The sequence below is a fragment of the Arachis hypogaea genome, chromosome 16 (assembly GCF_003086295.3).
Source record: "Arachis hypogaea cultivar Tifrunner chromosome 16, arahy.Tifrunner.gnm2.J5K5, whole genome shotgun sequence".
Lineage (NCBI taxonomy): Eukaryota > Viridiplantae > Streptophyta > Magnoliopsida > Fabales > Fabaceae > Arachis > Arachis hypogaea.
Genome location: NC_092051.1, coordinates 25,840,133 through 25,861,561, shown reverse-complemented (window position 1 = coordinate 25,861,561; position 21,429 = coordinate 25,840,133). Strand labels below are relative to the sequence as shown.

Here is a 21,429-nt window from a genome sequence, read left to right as displayed (position 1 = left end):
GCTGATAACTCCACGCTACTAACGTCCCTTCCGATTTCATAAACCTAATTCAAATTGAATGTTCCAACCTGCTTTCGCTGCGTCACTCTGATTATTAGCCACCAAGAATCTAGCTATTCTTCTATGTTAATCAAAAGTCACATTGTCTCAATACTAAGAAGAGTCCTTTCTAATCATATTTAACATCAAGCTCTTATGTATGCTATTTTATCCTGGTTTGATTTCGAACGAACTTAACCAGCAGAACTTTTTTTCCAGCAAAACTCCTATGACTTAGTCTTTAGCTAGTAATGTTCTCATTTATTCGTATTTTTGATATGTCGTTCTTATCCAGAACCGTTACACAGCTGGTTCTACTTGATTTCTTCCCTCGTTATTCTTTCTTATGCCTCCTGTTATAAATAAAATGCAGTGAAAAAGAGAGAGCATGGAGAATAAAATTTGTGACTGAGTTGAAGTCCATTGAGAAGGAAAGATTTTTCGTCTAAGTATGAAAAGAGAGGGGAGAGGTAAGAGGATTATTTTGTCGTTCTTAAAAAAGAAGTCACAGTTAGAATTTTACCAATTACTCATGGTATCTTTAATTTGAGAATGAAATATTTCATTAACTCAAACTTTTTTTTATCACAGTAGAAATTTGATTAAAAGAGTTAAAATGATTTATGAACCCAATTAAAAAAATATAAAGACCTACAAATTTAATAAAATTATAAAAAATAAGGAAATAATTAAATCTATTTGTATTTAAAATGATAAAATACAAAAATATGATTAGTAAGATAAAAAGGAGACATCATTATAATTAAAACTTCTTTTTCATTTCTATCTTAAATAAGAATGTAATCTTATTATTTACATTTTATTAGAACTTAGAAGTTAGAACTTGTTTAGATTATGTGGATGCTGGACTTTTATTATTTTTTTATTTTTTATTTTTAATTTATATCACACAAAGTAATAATAAAAAATAGATTCTCTTAATTTTTTTAATTATTTAATAAAATACTTATTTTATATTTTTAAGTAAAAAAAATATTAAATAATAAAAAATCAAGTTTACTAAATAATTGAAGGAAAAAAAAAGGAGACATTCCCGTTCCGTAACAGTGTCTTTCTTCACTAGTGAAATGGTGAATAGACCAACCAACAAAATTATAGGAGAGAAACACTATCAAGCAGAGGCATGACCTGGAGTTCACTGGCAACAAGAGGTAAGAGATAGGCAACTTTGTCCCCACATGACTCTGTTTAGTAATCTTATTTTATATTATATTAATTTAAGGCATCAAGATAACCAGATAAGACCTGAGCCACCAATAATTGAATTTATTAGATGATATAAAGTTTTAAACAAAACAAAAAACGATGCTTACCATTAATGATAATAATAATAATAAAGAAGAAACCTTTCAATCATGTGATGAGATCGTTATTCTATTACTATATAGCCACAGCCCACCCAACACCAATTTTACTCTTCTTATTCTTATACCTGTTCTTCTTCTTTGTAAATTGCATTGATGGCTGTTTACTCTAATTGCTTAACTCAAATCCCACTTCGCAATTATGGATCATCTCTCAAATATCCAAAGAAAGAATTGAAGGCCAGGAGCAGCTTTGTTCCTCTGAAAAAGGCACCAGCAGTGAGGATCACAAAAGTCACAGCATCCATTAAAAACAAGGTCAATATAATATCCTCTTTCTTCTTTTATTTTTCTGCACTTCACTACAATACAATACAATACATGCTACTTTCTGTTTGATGTTTATTCTATTTTTGTCCAAGCAGAAGAAAAAAACAATTACCATGTGGGTTCAGAAATAAAAATTAGAAAATAGAAATAGTATATTTGGAATTGATTGATGTGTCTAAACTCTAAAGAAAACAGGTTTACGAGGATAGATCAGAGGGCATAGTTTGCTACGAAGATGAGCGGGGAGAAATAATATGTGAAGGGTATGATGAAGGACCATGCTTTCAAAGAATTCCAAAGGCAAGCTATCACCTTCCAAATAATCCAAGGTAGCTAGAAAATTTGATACTCTTGATAGTCTTTTTTTGTTGATGGTTATTGTTATATGACTTTAAGACTGCATTTGTCCAGAGATGCTGAAATCAGGAATCTTGTTATCCAACAAGGATGGCTTCAGATTGCTAAAGAGGAAGAAAAAGTGAACAATGATACAGTTGAGAGTCTCAAAAGAGACTTGAACTGCAATGGCTTTAACTCCTTTCGCTAGTCACTTCAATCTTACCATCTTGTATGTATTCGATCGATGGCAATTCTTTTCTCAATTTAATTGCCTCTCCTTTTCAGTCATTGATGTATACTACTATCTCTACCCTACTAGTATTGTAAATTATATCTCATGGAACAGCAGAGCATGACTTGCAATAAATTTGTTTGTCTTTGCGTCTTAAAAGCACAGCACACATACATATTTTATGCATTTGCATTATTTACAAAGGCTATCTTTCTATCCAAATGCATATTTTTATATACAAAAATGCTATCTATGTATTTGTATTCCAGCATGTATTTTATACGTAGTAGCTAATTTTAGTGTATACGAAACATAACTTTTTTATATATGGCCAACAAAGCCTATGCTACAAAAGAAAGGAAAAGAATAAAATGAAAAGCTAACTTACTAGATACTCACAGCACCCACAGTAATGAAAATTAGCGATTAACAGTTTTAAAGAGAAAGTATAACGATCTAGAAGAGAAACAGAATCACCCATTTAATACTATAAAATGAAAAAATATATTTTATGGGATGTAGGAAGGATGAATGTGCAAGGAAAAGCAAACAAATTGTGAATGTGCCCAGGCCAACGTATGTGTATCTGAGGACTGAGGAGGCAATGTATATGCATGTTGAATTATGGATCATGCAGAGCTCATCAAAACCTTGGTATTGTTGCACAAACAGAAGAATCATTGAACCGAAGTCCTACATTGTGATTTTGATTGTGTTTATGATAGTGTGTTATATATCCTTGCATAAATCGGATTGGGGATGATGGCCGGAGGAACAATATAGAGAATGTTGTATTTCAACTTGGGTTAAATACTACTTTCTATCATCACCAATCTTGCATTCACTGCTGCACTCTTTTTTTAATTATTTGTGACATCAAGATCAGGCATGGAGAATGCAAGTGATATACTTCCACTCTCGATCTTTTTAAATCATTTTTTACCAATTTGAAAAGTTAAATCCAATATCAACTAAACGAAAATCCATAAGTTGTTCAACCTAATGTAGTATACGTGATTTGCAGTATGCATTGTTAATGTACAAATATGAGTAAATTTTAGATTTCTTATTTTGAATTTAAAATCACTTGTAATTATGCTGTCTTTGAAAAAAATCGATGGCTTTAACAATTCTCAAATTCAATATAATTGGCTTTTTAGAGATCAACTTATTCTAATATACTCATTGAATTTATAAATTGTATATTATTTATTATATGAATTTTCTATTTAAATTTAAAAAAATAATAAATAAAAACTCAGATACAATCAATTTTAAATAAAATTAATAATTAAAAATTATTAAATAATTTAATTAATTTAACTAAATTTTTATTCAACAGCTTTTAATTATTAAATTCACATTAAATTGACGGCACAGATCTATCAAATTAATATGCTAGGAGTCACCAAAAAAAAAAATTAATATGCTAGGAACTCACTCAATCCTAAACGGCATTGAGAGAACTCATTGCACTAAACGGCGTCGTTGATAAATCCTAATTTAGCAGTAATTCCCACAATCTTGGCTTAAATCCCCAAAACCCTAATTTTACAGACTCAGGAGTCAGGATCACTTTCAATTATTTTTCCGAAGAAGGCGTTCTATAATTTCCATCTGTATACATACAGTGTTAACCACCAGTCGTATGGTTGTGCGTTGTTTTTGTGCTGTGCATAGTCTCTCTTGTAATTCGAATTGGAACGAGAATATCGGCGATTAAGAGAGAAGAGAAAAGAGGAAAATGTGGTGGAGATCCGCATCATTCATACTAGACAGGCAGCAGAACGACGCGGCTCTGAGGCCGGACACATCGTCCACCATTACTCCTCCTCCACCCACTGAATCCTCTTCCGCAATGGGATTGCCCACCGACCACAACCCTAACATCTCCGCCTACTACCAGACAAGGGCCGCCCACCACGCCGTCGTTACCAGCGACTGGCTCGCCCAGGCCCAGGCTGCCGCCGTCGTTGCCCACGACCCCCCTCAATCCACCTCCACCGCTGATCCCGACAAGCCCTTCAGCGTTATCGACGTCTTCAACAACTGGCGTAGACAGCCCGATTTGGCTGAGGCCGTCGCTGCCATTCGCGCCCTGGCTGCCGTCATCAGGTCCAGCCAGGCCTCCACCATGATGCAGCTCGAAATCGAGCTCAAGAAGGCCTCCGACTCTCTCAAAGTAATTTCAATTCACTCTCTTTCTTTCAAGAATGGTTGGATTTCTTAAATGAATGTTTCCTTATTAAGCTGGCTTTACTTTACAGGCTTGGGATACGACTTCAATCTCCTTGACTGCTGGCTGTGATTTGTTTATGCGGTATGTGACGAGGACCTCTGCTTTGGAGTATGAAGATTTTAATTCAGCCAAGTCTCGCCTAATCGAGCGCGCTGAGAAGTTCGGCGAAATCTCCTACAAGGTATTAGTTTATTCATTAATCTTAATGCAACTTATCAATGATCGATCAGCTGTACCCTCTTCAGTTTAAATTACTCACTTCCCAACTTGTTTGTGTTGCAGTCCAGGAAAATTATTGCCATGTTGAGTCAAGAGTTTATATTTGATGGCTGTACAATTTTAGTCCATGGGTTTTCCAGGGTTGTCTTTGAAGTTCTAAAACTGGCAGCACAAAATAAAAAGCTATTTAGAGTCTTCTGCACAGGTATTTTACCCTCTTACTCTCTTTGTTTTTGTTTATATATTGATATATAGATTTACTTCCAACTCACAAGCCAGGGCATTCATAATTGAGCTGTTAAATTTGAAATCTTTACCCGGAGCCAGTAGAAAAAGGTCCTTGTCTTCAAATGTATTGCCGTTGCCTGATTGTTTGGTTTTTGATAGTCACTCCACTGTCATTCATTGAAAACATAAACATTGCCACTTAGTAGGATAAAGCTTGGTTTTTGAATGTCGATTTTTTGCAAAGTTTCAGTTTCAATTTTTTCCACCATTTCCCTTGATTAATGCCTGTGAACCCTGCATCTCTAGTTTGGTCATTATAGAAATTTGTGATCTGAACTTCAAACCTTTTGTGCTTGGGACCACAGAGGGAAGACCAGATCGAACAGGATTACGGTTGTCAAATGAGCTGGCAAAGCTTGACGTTCCTGTGAAACTTGTAATAGACTCTGCTGTTGCGTATACTATGGACGAGGTGGACATGGTTTTTGTGGGTGCAGATGGTGTTGTTGAAAGTGGCGGCATAATTAACATGATGGGGACATATCAAATCGCATTGGTTGCAAATAGTATGAATAAGCCAGTTTATGTTGCTGCTGAAAGCTATAAGGTGTTTGCATGATAACAAAATTGTTTCAGATGTTGAATTAGGAGCGGTCTTGTCTTTCTGTGTTTACAAGTTTTTCTTTGTGTTGCTTTGCAGTTTGCTCGTCTCTACCCTCTTGACCAGAAAGACTTGGCTCCTGCCTTGCGCCCTATCGATTTTGGTGTACCAATTCCATCCAAGGTTGAAGTTGAAAGGTCTGCCAGGGATTACACTCCTCCTCAATATCTGACTCTGCTTTTCACAGATTTAGGTGTTCTTACTCCATCAGTTGTTAGTGATGAGCTGATCCAGTTATACTTATAGTCATCCATATATATGTAATTATTTTATAACTATTCTTTGAATCTGTTAGCCTCAATTCAAGATAATGTATTGTCTGATGGATTTTTGTTTTTCACACGAGTACGTGTGTGTCTTTTAACTAATTAGGGATAGTTTTTTTCTTATAATCAGGCAATACTTATGTGTTAACCGGCATCATTGCTTATTCCCCTTCTAATTGTTAACTTTGCCAATTCTTACAAAATTTCATGAATTGGCCTGGTAGCAAGTAGCAGCACTGCTTATGGACTATGTATACTTAGTGTTCGCGTATAAAGCAAACATGTTAATGGCTATGAGCAGGTGTTGATAGTGATTAGGTACAAAGTACAAACACTGACAAAAGAGGGCTTCGGCGTCGGCTCATCACATGTCAATGTAAGTTTGGTTAGCTTCTTCCCCTCTTGTTCTTTGATTCCAAATATCTTTACTAATATTCTATAAGACTAATTTAATCATTATAATTCTTATTGTTTATCCCTACTCTATGTTGGGTACTCTAGATAATTATTATTTTACCTCCACCTATGTATTAGTATTATACATTGGGTGCTAATCATGCTTCATTGATCAAATGAGCTAGCACTTATTTTTAAGAGTTAATTACCAAAACAGTATATGAAAGATTAGTACTTGAAAGATGTTGACAAAACATCCCCTAAAAGAATATTAATTTTGACAAAAGTGACTGTCAACTGATTTAGATGACATTAACGTTAAACACTGACCTAACTAACCAAAAGGATGATATGACTCCGACATAGCAATCAACAATTATAATAATTATAAAAAATGAGAAATGTTAGAGTTATCAGAATGTATTGTTTTTTGTCATCAGTTGGCTATCAATGTTTAAAAGTATGAAATAAAATATATTGTTAGATTACTGGATTAAAGAAATTAGATTAAAAGAATTGAGTTAATGACTAACTAATGAACAAAAACAATAAATTGTGATAATTTTTTAGTATTTTTCATAAAAAAATCCAACAATTATTAATAAAAAAAAGCCTCCATAAGTTTTATAATTTAAAAAGCTTCAACGATTAAAGCTATTCTTTTAAGAAATATCTTTTTCCTCTGCTTGACACAAACACAACAGATCCAAATTCAAAGCACAACAAAAAAAATTCAAATTCAAAAAAAAAAATCAAATTCAAATGTCGACGTCAAAACCGCTATACATTAAAAAAGATCAGAGAAAGAGAAGGGAAAACAGAGAAAGAAAAGAAGAGGTTAGTCGCTTTTGTCAAAATTAATAATTTTTTAGAGGTTGTTTTGTATAACATCGTTAATGTATCATTTTGAGTACTTGAATTTTTTAGATACTATTTTGATAATTAACTCTTAATAAACAATCTTTTCAATTGGAAAATTACAAGTAAATAATTAGCAACAATGTTTTATTAAAGTAATTTATAATTTAATAAAATTTGAATTCCGATCAATAGTTAAAAAAAATCGAAATGGACCAATTCGACCAAAAATTTGGTAAATCAGTCCATGTCATGCGTTTTTGTTGCACGTCATACACAATGTTAACGTTTAAAATGTACTATTTCAGTTTCAAAAAATTTCAAATATCTTATTTCAATCTAAAAAAGTTTCAAACGGAATATTGTTCCGTCCTTAAATTTGAAACGAACGATTAGCATATTGAAAAGTCAATAATGTTTGATTTCAGTACGTAAGTGAAATCAATCTACCAACTATCACCAATTTAAAAATTTTTCCTTTGATTTTGGATCGTCGATGATTGATTGATAGAATTTTGGAATTTTTTTTACAAGGAGATTGAGAAAAAGAAATGTTAAGGTTTTGATTATGCTTCTCTAACCCAAGGAAAAAGATATAATTTAACAATAACGTTGTTAACGTTCACGTCACTTGTTCCATTAACTATTCATGTCAAATTTAATAGTAAGATAACATTGAATTGTTTGAAATTTTTTGGATAAAAAATTAAAATAGTAATTTATCCTAATAATATGTATTGTATAGAAGCCCACAGTTTGTGATTTTTTTTCTTTTTACAGTACCAAAAAATTATGAAAGGGTAATATATATAAACTCTCTCTCTCTCTCTCTGGGCACAGTTACTTTAAAACGTAATGATGGAGAGCCAATCAATGATTTTTTTATTCGATTTAAAAATGTTCGAAATCGATGTTATGTTTCACTTCCTGAAAGTGAAGTAGTGAAGATAGCTGCCATGGGATTAGGATTTTATATGCGTGAAAAATTGCTCAATGTACATATAACTGATCTAGCTGATTTGGTTGAAAGGGTTCGTCAAGTAGAAATTCTTCAGAAAGAAAAAGAAAAGTTTAAAAATGAATAAAACTACAAAAGTAAACTTTTTGCTCGAAAAAAAAAAGTTTCATATGTTAAAACGGGATCTTCGGGTGAAGAGTTTGATTTCGAATTTTCTGAAGTTGATTTGGCTCAATTAAAGAAAGATCCACCTTACATTTGCTCCTCATTTAAGAAAATTACAAATGTTAAAAAATCTAATTATTTGAAATATAAGAGTGGAAAAAAGTATAGTTTCGATATTTTAAAATCGGAACAGATATTTGATGTGTTCCTTAAAGATAAACAATTAACTTTACTTTCGATAAAAGATTTGAAAGAAAAGCTTTATGAGATATCCTCCACTAAACATTTATGATGGTGTAACCTCTCTCCACCTTCCACTCTCTTCGGCACTCTCTTCATCTTCTCTTTCTCCACTTTACCTCCTTTAACATGAGAAAGAAACTTCCTAACCGAAGAAGCACCCGAACCCCATTCCTAAAAATCCTCCATCGTCCAAAGGACCTCAAACCCACACTCACATATACATTCACTCTAACTCTTCTTCACCCTCTTCTCATTTCACTGATTCTATGGCTAGAAAAGTCATATATCCAAGAGGTTCAACTCGCAAGGAAACAAGATCATCACAAAAGAAGGCTTCAAAGGGGAAGGGGCCTATGCCTCGAAGAAGACGAAGACTTTCCCTCTTCACCTTTTCGCCGTTCTCCACCACGGCGCTCCACCCCTCATCCCTCAGGCCGGTCGGCCCCCTCTCAGCGTCCAAAGCGGATGGTTCTTCATGACACCCGAGAACCACCGAATCTTGATTCTCTGGATTTCCAGAATAAATATGGTAAAAGTCATTCTCACTCTGACCCTTATCCCCTGTACGGCTTATGAGTTTCATTCCCAAGTTTTGGTAAACCGCCCTTTATGTGCCTCATTTGTTGTTAATCAGGAAAATCTTGCTGAAAAAGGAATTGATTTTACAACATATTTTCATGATTTAAAATGGACTCCCATTTTTAAAATCCAAAAACCTATTTATCCAAACTTGGTGCGTGAATTTTATGCAAACTTGATTTTTCATGATGGAGAACTCCATTCTTATGTGAAAAATGTTCATCTTTCTCTGAGTACTGCATTGGGATATCAAGATGAGGGGGCAGGGCCTATATGTCAGGAAAATAGGATCAACATGTTGGTATTTCCCTACAAGACGCGCTGGCTAGGGTATGTGAGAATTTCTCTTCTCTGGATGGTACCCCTTTAACTCATAAGGCTCTCGGTCCTATGCGAGCCCTGCTGCATCGGATCATCAATCATGTCATAATGCCAAGAGTGGCTCTTATCAAAGAGTAACAATTTGGGATACTCTTGTATTATTTGCCATTCTGACTTCTGCCCCTATTTTATTTGCATATCTCATGATCAGGCATATGTGGGACTGTGTTCGTAGTGACAAAAAATGCAATCTGCCCTATGGCATATTTTTGACATGTATTTTTGAGTACTTTCAAGTTGATCTTAGTAATGAGCCGGTTAAGAATAGGGTCTCTACAATCAAAGGTGGGGGAGTTCCTGAATCTGCAAAAGGGAAAAAGGTTAAAAGACCAAAGGCATCTGTATTCTCTGAAAGCGAAGATGAAAGTCTTCCCCCTGCTGAAACTTCTGACAGAACTCGGTTCTCTGAAACAGTAAAGGATGTCCTCACTGAATTCTCCAATATGTCCAATCTGATGGTTAAATCATATAAAGAGGCTAGAAAGCAAGCCTTTGAGAATAAAAAGCCTGGATAAAGTGCCGTGAACGGGTGAACTTGCTTATCAAGCATTTGGAATCTGTTGACAAGGACGCGGCCAATTCCGGAGGAGAAGAAGACATTCTTGAATCTGATATCAACTTGTCTGATGCCCAAGATTTGATCTCTGTTGTTTCTATCTATGGACACACTTTATTTTGCTACATTTGAACTTATTTTCAGTTGAACTATTTTTACTTGGGATGACTGTAACTAAATACTTTGATACTGTTTTATATATTATGGGTTGCATTGCCTTTCTCTAATTTTTTGCAAGGTTCCTCCTTGATGACAAAAAGGGAGGAAAAGATTGAAAAATAGGGCCAAATTATACGGCTGAATTGAAAATGGGCCTGCTAGATGCTCTGTTTCATTATCTTTATGTGCTCTGATCTGTTTGGGCTGATATCTTTATATGCTCTGATCTGTTTGGGCTGATTGATGCTCTGTTTAATATTTTATGCTCTGATTTATGATCTGTTTTAAGATGATCTGCTTTGTTTTGGCTCATTACGTTGAGCATTTTAGAGGATTAATTCTTTATGAATTTTGATGATAGTAATTTGCTCAAGTACATGTGTGATGGACTATGGACTTATATTAAGATGCTTTGATAATCATTTTCACTTGTAAAAATCTGGCTATGTTTTAAAAGATTCCATGTTTTGAAAATTTGTATCATTTTAAAACTTTTAGAACATACATACAGGTGATGCTTTCATGAATATTGTTTGGTAATTAGGCACACATTAAGGGGGAGCATATAGAACAAAGGAAAGGGAGAGGATTCGGCCAAATCATCAAAGGAAAGATCTCTAATCCTAATCCTTTCAATTTAGTATAATAATGTTTATCATCAAGGGGGAGATTGTTGAGTTTGAAAAACTTATATCTAATAAAAATGATGATCAAACATTATTAAATATTGGTTAGAGAATTATTATATTATTTGCTTCCAATGGTTTGTGTAATATGTGTATTAGTGTGCAGGTTTTCATTAGTAGGCCAAAAATTAATCAAGCCCAAATTTGATTAATAATATTCCAACTTTGTGCAAATCTATTTAAATCAAATGGCTAAATATATTTGGGCCAAGAAACATGTGCACAACCAAGACAATTCTCCTCTTGATCCAACAAATCCTATATCCGAATTAGAAGAAGAAACGAATGGATCAAGGGTTGGTTCGGTTACCTACTACATTTGTGATTGGAATTCAAAATCTAATTTGGTTAAATGCATGCATAGATAATCGAAACTCAAAATTAAATTGAGTTTAATTTAGCATTGAAGGCTTTGTCTCTTCTCTCTCCTCTCTCTTGTCTTTCAGTCACATCCATCGGAGGAAGAAGAAGATAGAAATTATTAGAAGAAAAATGAAGTCACAAAGAAGCCTATGGAAGAAAGGCTATAAAGAAGGAAGATCTGAATAAAGGCAAAGCAAGATATTTGCCATTGAAGGCATTATTTGAAGAAGGGCTTCAAGATTTTCTTTACCAAAAATAGAAGCAATCCGCCTCTGTCAGGAAGAAGATCTCAGTTGCAAAAGGTCATTTCCATTTTTGTTCATCAAAGAAATAAGATAGTCTCTAGAGCTACGCATAGGAAGAAGCAAAAATGGAAATCAAGAGGTTGTCCTGGATCAGAAGATCAAGGGTCCGAATCCTTTCTTGGAGCCAAAGACAAGATCAAAGGTTCAGATTGAAGGAGCTTGATGAAAATGGTTGAGAGAGGTACTTGCATGCTGGTTTTTGTTTTTCCCTCTCTCTTTTCTTTGTCCGAACCGCTGCTGCTTTTGGTTGGAGAAGAAATTGATTGGTTGAACCGGTTTCAACCTTGGAAGCTTCCCCTTCTATATTAAGGGTGAACGGCCAAGGGTTGAGATCAAGGAGAGAAAATGAAAAAGCACAGAGTTCTCATAGCTACCCAAGCTTCCTGAGTTCTTCTCCTTCAATGATATTCATTTAGTCTTTTTTCTTAGTTTTGTCTGTTTAAGTCTCATGGTGAAAAAGGCAAACATGGTGAGGTTTGTAAGAAAAAGACAGTGAGAGAAAAAAGGTAGTGATCAAAATTAGAGAAAAAGTCATAGATATCTCAGAGTTTCTTTGTACATCTTTCCGTTGTGAGTCATGATCCTGTGGGGATTTTCTTGCAAGTTGGGTTAGCACTTTGCGGTTGAAAGCTAGGTTTTGAGTCCTAGTCAAATTCAAATTGGGTGTAGAATCTAGATTTGTCCCAGATAGGAATGGGTAGTTTCTAGGGAGATATTGATGTTTGTAATATTGAGAAAACATAGTGAAATTCTATCATTGTTGTGATGGAGACTAGATGAAGACCACATTGCACCTAGTAGCTGAACCAGGATATATCTGGTGTTAATTCTTCTTCCCTACTCCTTTCTCTGTTTCTGTTTATCAGGAGACAAAAAATAAAAATTTCTCTCAATTCGACACAAGACAAAACATAAGTGTCTCTCAACTCAACACGAGACAAAAAGCAGAAATATCTCCTGAAGTTCCCTTAAAAGTCAGAAAGTAATATTCATCAAAAAAGGGCTAAGATTCAACCACATTCTCTTAGCCACTGATTACCATCAGTATGTATTCTTTTAAAACCTGTCTGTTGAGGCTTTGATGTATTTTTGGGAGAGATAGAAAACTACTGTTATCAACTGATTTTAATTCTGTACCCTAGTCGGCCTAAACTTCGCGGGTCGCGACTAGTGGCTATATATATATTGTTTTATCTTATGTTTCTCTACGGCTTTATCTTTATATCGTTTTAGTTCATGCTTTATCTTTGTTTTGTTGTCGATACGAGAGTGTTATGACTTCGCGATTTTATTTTCACTCATTTTCAGGATTTTCGAGTTAATACTCCTTTCAATTATACTTATATTCATGTATTAAAAATCCACCTGAGAGTCATACCGTAATATCATTGACTTATGACTCGAATATTAGGGTGTTACATTACGGCGGTTGCCCCATTCCTCTACCCATCCCACAAGTAACACTCTCCAGTCATGAAGTTGCACTCCACGAAGAGTGATGCAATGCTCTGCCGATAGAATGTCTTTTGCTATCGGGGGGGGGGGGAGGAGTTGTGCATACCCAAACTAATGCATCACTCGATTCGTAAGGTGCCATTTGACACACTTGAACGACAATAATGGAACAACGATGTCACACACTTCAAGGTATCCATGTAGCTCGTCGGGTATGATCAATCCTTCGTACGGCCGCCACACAAACTGCCACATATTATTAGAAAATTAGAACCCTAATAATAATGTTTAGATCCGGGAATCACATGAATCCTAAATATTTACCTCGTCCATGTAGCCTATTTCGTGCCTAAATATCGCTGCGGTCTTCGATAACTAAGCTGTTATTCATGCGGAAAGACTCCACTTGAAACATGGTTCATTGAAAAAATTAAAAAAGGCAACATGATTCAAATATGCATCGTCAATATAATGCACAAGTAAAATAGGAACTGTTACCTCATGGCAACTGGTATCTGTGCTGGCGGAAGGTACTGTCTCAGTACAAGCGCAATACACGACAGTCACTCCCATGGCCAAACAAACAACAGATTTAGAGGGTCATCCATCTCCTTAGTATCATACCGTGATGCACAACATAGTGCCTTGTAAAGATGTGCGAGACATGCTGACTCCCAACTATAAGTATGGATCCGCTTAAAATTGCGAAGCAACGGTAGATACTTCGCGTGGGCATATGCCAACTTATCCGTGAATAGGGTCGAACCCAACAAATAGAAAATCTGGCATTTGACGTATCTCTGAGTGTCCAATGGCTCTGCGTCTCTGATGCTGCGAACCCAACCCAGCTTTATAAGATTTCGAAGAACTACTGACAACCGGTTCATGACCGAATATCGCGATACTCTGGCTATGTAGGAAGTCACTACTACTATCTGTCCAGCCACTCACAGGCTCTCCATCAATGATAGGCCAAATATATGAGCGACATCTTCCAGTGTCATCGCAGTAACCTCACCCATCGGCAATAAAAAGGTATGAGTTTCTTGTCTCCACCTTTAAACTAGAGCAACTAATAAGGGGTAAAATCCTCTTATCACCCCAATCCTAAAAACATAGTAGAATCCCATTGAGTGTAAGTAGTTTTTGACCATCGGATTCCATGTCTGCGGTGGATCCAGTTTACGAACCATTAAATTCCTATTAGGCTGGTTCAACAAAAATATATTTATTCAATAAATATTAGTTTAAATAAATAAAAATTATTACAAATAAATATTTATAATACTAATTTACATCAATATAAATATTGTTATTTCTAATCGTAAATAAAAAACAGTTATTTATTTAAATATTATAAGTAAATATTTATATTTATGTTTTAGAATAAATATAAATAATTTTTATTTTTGAAAATAAATAAATATTTAATAATATTTATTTATTTATCAATGTTTAAATTCTTTATTAAATGTATAGAAAAATAATCCCATTATAACAAAAGAATTCAAAAAAATTATATATTCACATTTAAAATAAAATATGAATATATTAGACAAATTAAAATATTATTCGAAAATATTAATAAAATACAAAAAAATAGGGCAATTCACCTAAATAAATTGTTTCACCTTCAAAATTACGCAAATGCATTGTTTCTAAAATGAAGACGCAAATGCATTGTTTCCTATATCTATGGAAACTGCTACTGTTAGTAGCGATTTACACAAAACACAGAATCCGCTGCTGCCAGCCGCGGATTACGTTGAGTTGTGGCAGCATGAAAATCGCTGTTGCTTGTCGCGGTTTCTGTATGATTATGGTTGGTCATAAACCGCTACTGTCAGTAGCGATTTATGTGCATTGGGACACGTGTGTAAACCGCTAGAGGTAGCAGCAGTTTACGTTGAGTATGAAAACAAATAGTAAAACTAATTTTTATCTAAAAAAATAATTACAAAATAAATAATTAATGTTATATTCTATTTAAATAATATCATAAATAAAAAAATTTAATTTATCATTTCACAATATAATTTAAAAAATATAAATATGCATGTAATAAATTTTTTATTTGTATTTATTATTAAAAGTGAGACCAAATTACAAATTAAAAAATACAATACTCAAAGAATTAAATTATATAAACCAAGACTAATTTTTTTTATTCTCATCTCTTTTAAAATTTATAAATAATAAAATAATTTATTTTTAGCCAAAAGTTCATGAGTTTTAAAAGGGATGAAGATAAAAAAAAAAGGAATGAAGATAAAAAAATTATTTTATAGAAAAAAATGTATGCTTTAGTGAATTTTTTACTAAAAAAAGATTATTTTATCAGTCATGAGTTTTAAAAGAGATGAAGATAAAAAAAAATTAGTCTTAGTTTATATATTTTAGTATTCTGTGAGTATTCACTCTTTGATTTGCTATTTAGTCTCATTTTAATAATAAATACAAATAAAAATTTATTACATGCATATTTATATTTTTTATTTTATTCATCAAAATTATGATGCTATCACTATTATTTATCCAATCAATCAACTATAAAATACAAGTAGTTTTTATTTTTTGGCATAAGACAACAAAGTTGCACAATAAAAAAAATTCATTTAGCTAGAACCTGAATTGCAAATCAGCAGCAAAGAATACAACCCATGTTCCAAACTCTCCGATTCTCCTTTGTATGGTTGATATAAATAAAAGAGAATGAATTGATTTTTAAAGAAAAAAAATATATGATTTAGTGAACTTTTGGCTAAAAATAAATTATTTTATTATTTATAAATTTTAAAAGAGATGAAAATAAAAAAAAAATTAGTCTTGGTTTATGTAATTTAATACTTTGAGTATTGTATTTTTTTATTTATAATTTGGTCTCACCTTTAATAATAAATACAAATAAAAAATTTATTACATGCATATTTATATTTTTTAAATTATATTGTGAAATGATAAATTAAATTTTTTTTATTTATGATATTATTTAATAGTATATACCATTAATTATTTATTTTGTAATTATTTTTTTAGATAAAAATTAGTTTTACTATTTGTTTACGCATGTGTCCCAATGCACATAAACCGCTACTGACAGTAGCGGTTTATGGCCAACCATAATCATACAAAAATCGCGGCAGGCAACAACAGCGTTTTCATGCTGCTACAACTCAACGTAATCCGCGGTTGGCAGCAGCGGATTCTGTGTTGTGTAAACCGCTACCGCCAGTAGCGATTTCTATAGAAATATGAAACAATGTATTTGCGTCTTCGTTTTGGAAACAATACATTTGCGTAATTTTAAAAGTGAAATAATTTATTTAGGTGAATTGCCCAAAAAAAATAATACTAAGATAATAATAACAATACTATATTTCTATATAATACTAACAATAACAAAAATTACAAAAATTTAAATACATAAAAAATAAAATTTATCAACTTATATAAATTAAATGATCCAAATAATTACGTACTATTTTTTGAAATAAATATAAACTAATAATTTTTTTTTATATTTACTCTTTTTTTTAACACACTAAACTCTTTTTACTTCTTCCTCACTTCATTTCTTCTCTCTTTAATACAGAAAGCTCGCTACACATAATGCATGAAATGGGTATTGAGGGGCTCAATTTATAGAGAGCTTCAGCTGGGGTGAAGGAACTGTTTCCTGCATGCATGCAGACAGCCTCCAACACGCTCACCTCGTGTTGCTGCAGCTCCTTGGGAAGGCGTGAAAACCTCTGCAACGTTTGCTTGATTTACCGGCAACACGCCCAACGCTTGTTGCCAGGGAGCTTCCACACCTGCTAGCTCGCCACATCACTCCGCCCACCGCGTGTTGCCAGGGAATTATCGCTGATGGAGCCTGGGACCACGCCCCCGCGTGTTAAACCTAACACCTAGAAAACGGCAAAACACCTTTCTCTCTAATATTGAGCAAAAATACCAATGTGTATTCTGTATTTTTGTTTTCATCCATTAATTATTTTTTATTCAGCATTATAAATTTAATATTATCATTTAATTTAAAATTAAAAAAGAAATAAAATAGAACTAACTTTAAACTCATTCATATTATTAAAATAAAATAAAATTGACATAGACTAAGAATATTCATTTATTCTTATATAATCCAAATTTTAGTTTTATTTTATTTTATTTTGTTATATTTTATTTATTGTTCAATATATTAGATAGTAAAATAGTAAATAGTAAAATCTTAATTAAAAGAAAAATAAAATTTACGGCAAACATAATAGAATAGAAAAAATGAGTGCACCTAAGAATTTGTTTCTCAAAGGCAAATCCCCACCCCAACCATGTCGTCTGTTGTGGTGAAAACTGAAAACCTGCAACAGGAAGAACAAGACGACTCCCGTCCCGGTACAGTGTTGCATTATTATTAGTTTATGAAGAAGCAGCCAAGAAAACTTTTCCAATCGTAAATTGGAAAGTAATGGAAAAAACAAAAAAGGGCCCATTTTGAAATAACTCTTTCAAGTTTCTACACTACACACTAGGCACGAGTACAGATTCATTATTCATTGATTTAACACACTCTCAAGTCTCACCATTACTTCCCACTCAGTCCCAACCGCTGCTCCAATGGCTCCTTGCCACACCCTCCTCTTTTTCATCCTCACCGTCACAGCAACACTTGCTGCCGCTTCCCCAGAGAAGAAGAGCACCTTCATAGTGCAAGTCCACCACGAAGCCAAGCCCTCCATCTTCCCAACCCACAAGAAATGGTACGAATCCTCTCTTGCTTCTATTACCAACCATGCCATTGCAGCTGAAACCACCACCATCGCCGCCTCCGCCGCCGTCCTTCACACTTACGACACTGTCTTTTACGGCTTCTCAGCAAAGCTCTCACCTTTACAGGCCCAGAAGCTGGAATCCCTGTCCCACGTCGTCGCAGTGATCCCGGAGCAGGTCCGCCAACTCCACACTACCCGCTCGCCGCAGTTCTTGGGCCTCAAAACTGCCGACAGGGCCGGCCTCCTCAAGGAGACGGATTTCGGTTCAGATCTCGTCATTGGAGTCATTGACACCGGTATCTGTCCCGACAGAGAGAGTTTCAACGACCGCGACCTCGGCCCTGTTCCTCCCAACTGGAAGGGCAGCTGCGTCGCTGGAAGGGACTTCCCCGCCACCTTGTGCAACCGAAAGATTATTGGGGCTCGCTACTTCTCCGCCGGCTACGAGGCCACCAACGGCAAGATGAATGAGACCCTTGAGTACCGTTCTCCCAGGGACTCCGATGGCCATGGCACCCACACCGCCTCCATCGCCGCTGGCAGGTACGTTTTCCCTGCCTCTACCCTCGGCTACGCCAAGGGAATGGCTGCCGGCATGGCCCCCAAGGCCCGCCTCGCCGTCTACAAGGTCTGCTGGAACGGCGGTTGCTTCGACTCTGACATTCTCGCAGCTTTTGATGCCGCCGTCGCCGACGGCGTCCACGTTGTCTCCCTAAGTGTTGGAGGCGTGGTGGTGCCCTACTACCTGGACGTTATCGCCGTTGGTGCTTTCGGGGCCTCCGAGGCTGGCGTGTTCGTGTCTGCTTCCGCCGGAAACAGCGGCCCCGGAAGTCTCACCGTGACGAATGTGGCCCCTTGGATGACCACGGTGGGTGCAGGAACCATAGACAGAGATTTCCCGGCAAACGTGAGGCTGGGGAACGGCAAGATAATAAGAGGGGTCAGCGTGTATGGGGGACCGGGTCTCACTCCGGGGCGGCTGTACCCGCTTATGTATGCGGGGGGCGAAGCTGGCGGAGACGGTTACTCTTCTTCGCTTTGCATGGATGGCTCCTTGGATCCTAAGATGGTGAGGGGAAAGATTGTGGTGTGCGAAAGAGGCATCAACTCCAGAGCAGCCAAAGGTGAGGTGGTCAAGAAGGCAGGAGGCATTGCTATGATACTGGCCAATGGAGTCTTTGATGGTGAAGGCTTGGTGGCCGACTGCCACGTCCTCCCCGCCATCTCCGTGGGCGCTCGCGGAGGCGACGACATCAGAAAATACATCTCAGCGGCGTCACAGTCGCGGTCACCACCCACAGCCACAATAGAGTTTGAGGGTACAAGGCTTGGAGTGAGGCCAGCCCCAGTGGTGGCATCTTTCTCTGCTCGTGGGCCCAACCCCGAATCCGCTGAGATTCTGAAGCCCGATGTGATAGCTCCCGGGCTCAACATCCTGGCTGCATGGCCCGATAATGTTAGCCCTTCTGGGGTTGCCTCCGATGAGCGCAGGACTGAGTTCAACATTCTTTCAGGCACTTCAATGGCATGTCCCCATGTTTCTGGTTTGGCTGCACTGCTGAAGGCGGCCCACCCTGATTGGAGCCCCGCCGCCATCAGGTCCGCCCTCATGACCACTGCTTACACCGTCGACAACACAGGAGGTGCAATGCTGGATGAGTCCACTGGGAACGCCTCCTCTGTTTTCGACTATGGTGCTGGCCATGTTCATCCCGAGAAGGCCATGAACCCTGGCTTGGTTTACGACATCTCCGCCTATGATTATGTGGACTTCTTGTGCAACTCCAATTACACTGCCAAGAATATCAGGACCGTCACTAGAAAGGGTGCCGACTGCAGCGGTGCCAAGATTGCCGGTCATGCCGGCAATTTGAATTACCCATCCCTGTCTGCTGTGTTCCAGCAACACGGGAAGACACAGATGTCCACGCACTTCATTAGGAGCGTGACCAATGTAGGGGACCCAACTTCAGTTTACAAGGTGACCATTGCAGCTCCGGAGGGAATAACAGTCAGAGTGGAGCCGGAGACTCTTTCTTTCAGGAGGTTGGGTCAGAAATTGAACTTCCTAGTGAGAGTGGAAGCCCGGGCAGTTAAGCTTTCGCCCGGGAGTACGAGTGTGAAGAGTGGTTCCCTTGTTTGGTCTGATGGCAAGCACACTGTCACAAGTCCCTTGGTTGTCACAATGCAGCAACCTCTCTAGTCTTCAATACTCGCCAGTCTTGTTTTTCTTTATTCCAGGTTTCGGTGTACAAATTTTACCTCTTAGGTCTACTACATGTATCATAGATATTATAGAATGCCTTCCCTTTATCAAGGATTTTTGTTTTAAGAACTTTAATTTCTTGTAAAATTAAGAATGATGCTTGTTGAAAGACAAGGATGATGGAACTATCCATATCCATGTCCCATGTGACCACCAGTTGGGTTTTCTTTTAGTTCATTGCTAATTACTAGTTACTAAATCATATTCTATGAAAGATTTGGTGAGCGCATATGCACAGAAATGGTAGTGTTATATTGGATCCTTGCAGCGCACAAGATTGTGAACCAAAAATTTCTTGAGAGTGGACAGGCTGATAATGACAAACAAGACAAGAATTCCCGTGGTTATGTGGGGGGTTAGGTGACCCTCATTGCGCCTTTCTGCTGACAAATGTATTTCTCTTAGATCTCATTAATATTGTTAGGGCATTGATAACATGGATACCACCCATCTTGGTATCACTACGTAAGTGCCTATACACGGTATGTGTAGGGAGTCAGACTCACACATTAAAAATTAAAATAAAACTAGGAATTGAAAATGAAATTAATTGAAAGTGAAAGAGCTGGCAAGGATGTGAGAGAGAGAGAGATAGAGACAGGTGGGAGATGATTTTTCAGAAATGGTAGGAGACACGAACTTGACAAGTTGTCATCATTTGGGCGTGAGAAAAGTTTTTAGTTTATATAATAATAAAAAAATACATATTTTTGCAAGATTTTACAAACTAGATTGATTATCAAACCGATATAATAAGGGCACTCTGTTATATAGCCCTCTATTATATATATTAAAATTGTATAGAAAGAATATAAATTTTTTTATGATTATTTTTAATTATTTGATTATTATTAAAAATATAGGTCCTAATTTTTTTAATTTCTATTTTATCCCATAGAAAAAAAGATTTGTAAACTTACATTTTTATCATATAATTCGTCTTATAAATATATTAGTTCAATTGATTCAATCGTAGTTCAATTGGAATTACCATTTTGTAATAAAATTTGGAAATGTTTAGGGGGTCAGCAACTTTTGTATTTTCTGGTTAACACTTAATCATTAAAACAAAAGTAAGTGATCTCCTACCATTAGATGTAATCTCACACCATTAAAAATACTATTGATAGCTAATTGATGGTTACAAAATACCAAAATTACTGGCCCCTAGCATTTCTCATAAAACTAATTCAGAAATCCGTTGTTAGATAATTAAATCAAGAACATTCAAGAATAGTATAATACAACACTAGAATATTAAAAAAAATTCAAAATCAAATTAAATTGGAATTAAAAATCAAGTTGCACCATAAATTAGAAGATGGTAAAAACTACAAAAATTATAAGTGATGAACTAGAAGTTAGAAGAATCACAAGTCAAGCTTTATCTCCTAGTCAAAATTAGAAACTAC

At 35.8% G+C, this 21,429-nt stretch overlaps 3 protein-coding genes across 4 annotated transcripts; all 3 read left to right on the top strand.

Annotated features, from left to right (window-relative positions):
• The first annotated feature begins 1,341 nt into the window (after positions 1-1,341).
• Positions 1,342-3,098, top strand: LOC112758655 (uncharacterized). Of its 2 annotated transcripts, XM_025807368.3 has the most exons (4): positions 1,342-1,682; positions 1,890-2,023; positions 2,106-2,262; positions 2,788-3,098. In XM_025807368.3, the coding sequence occupies exons 1-3, from the start codon at positions 1,521-1,523 to the stop codon at positions 2,239-2,241; spliced, it is 432 nt and encodes a 143-aa protein (XP_025663153.1). In that variant the 5' UTR covers positions 1,342-1,520; the 3' UTR covers positions 2,242-2,262; positions 2,788-3,098. The 2 variants fall into 2 exon arrangements, with proteins under 2 accessions (XP_025663153.1, XP_025663152.1); XM_025807367.2 differs by lacking the exon at positions 2,788-3,098 and having other exon boundaries at positions 1,365-1,682; positions 2,106-2,424.
• A 162-nt stretch (positions 3,099-3,260) lies between these two features.
• On the top strand, positions 3,261-6,172 carry LOC112758654 (uncharacterized). The gene is made up of 5 exons (XM_025807366.3): positions 3,261-4,447; positions 4,533-4,685; positions 4,787-4,928; positions 5,317-5,558; positions 5,652-6,172. The coding sequence occupies exons 1-5, from the start codon at positions 4,010-4,012 to the stop codon at positions 5,856-5,858; spliced, it is 1,182 nt and encodes a 393-aa protein (XP_025663151.1). The 5' UTR covers positions 3,261-4,009; the 3' UTR covers positions 5,859-6,172.
• Positions 6,173-17,285: 11,113 nt separating this feature from the next.
• Positions 17,286-20,231, top strand: LOC112758652 (subtilisin-like protease SBT1.5). The gene has a single exon (XM_025807364.3). It carries the CDS (start codon positions 17,597-17,599, stop codon positions 19,952-19,954), a length of 2,358 nt encoding a protein of 785 aa, XP_025663149.1. The 5' UTR covers positions 17,286-17,596; the 3' UTR covers positions 19,955-20,231.
• The last annotated feature ends 1,198 nt before the right edge of the window (positions 20,232-21,429 follow it).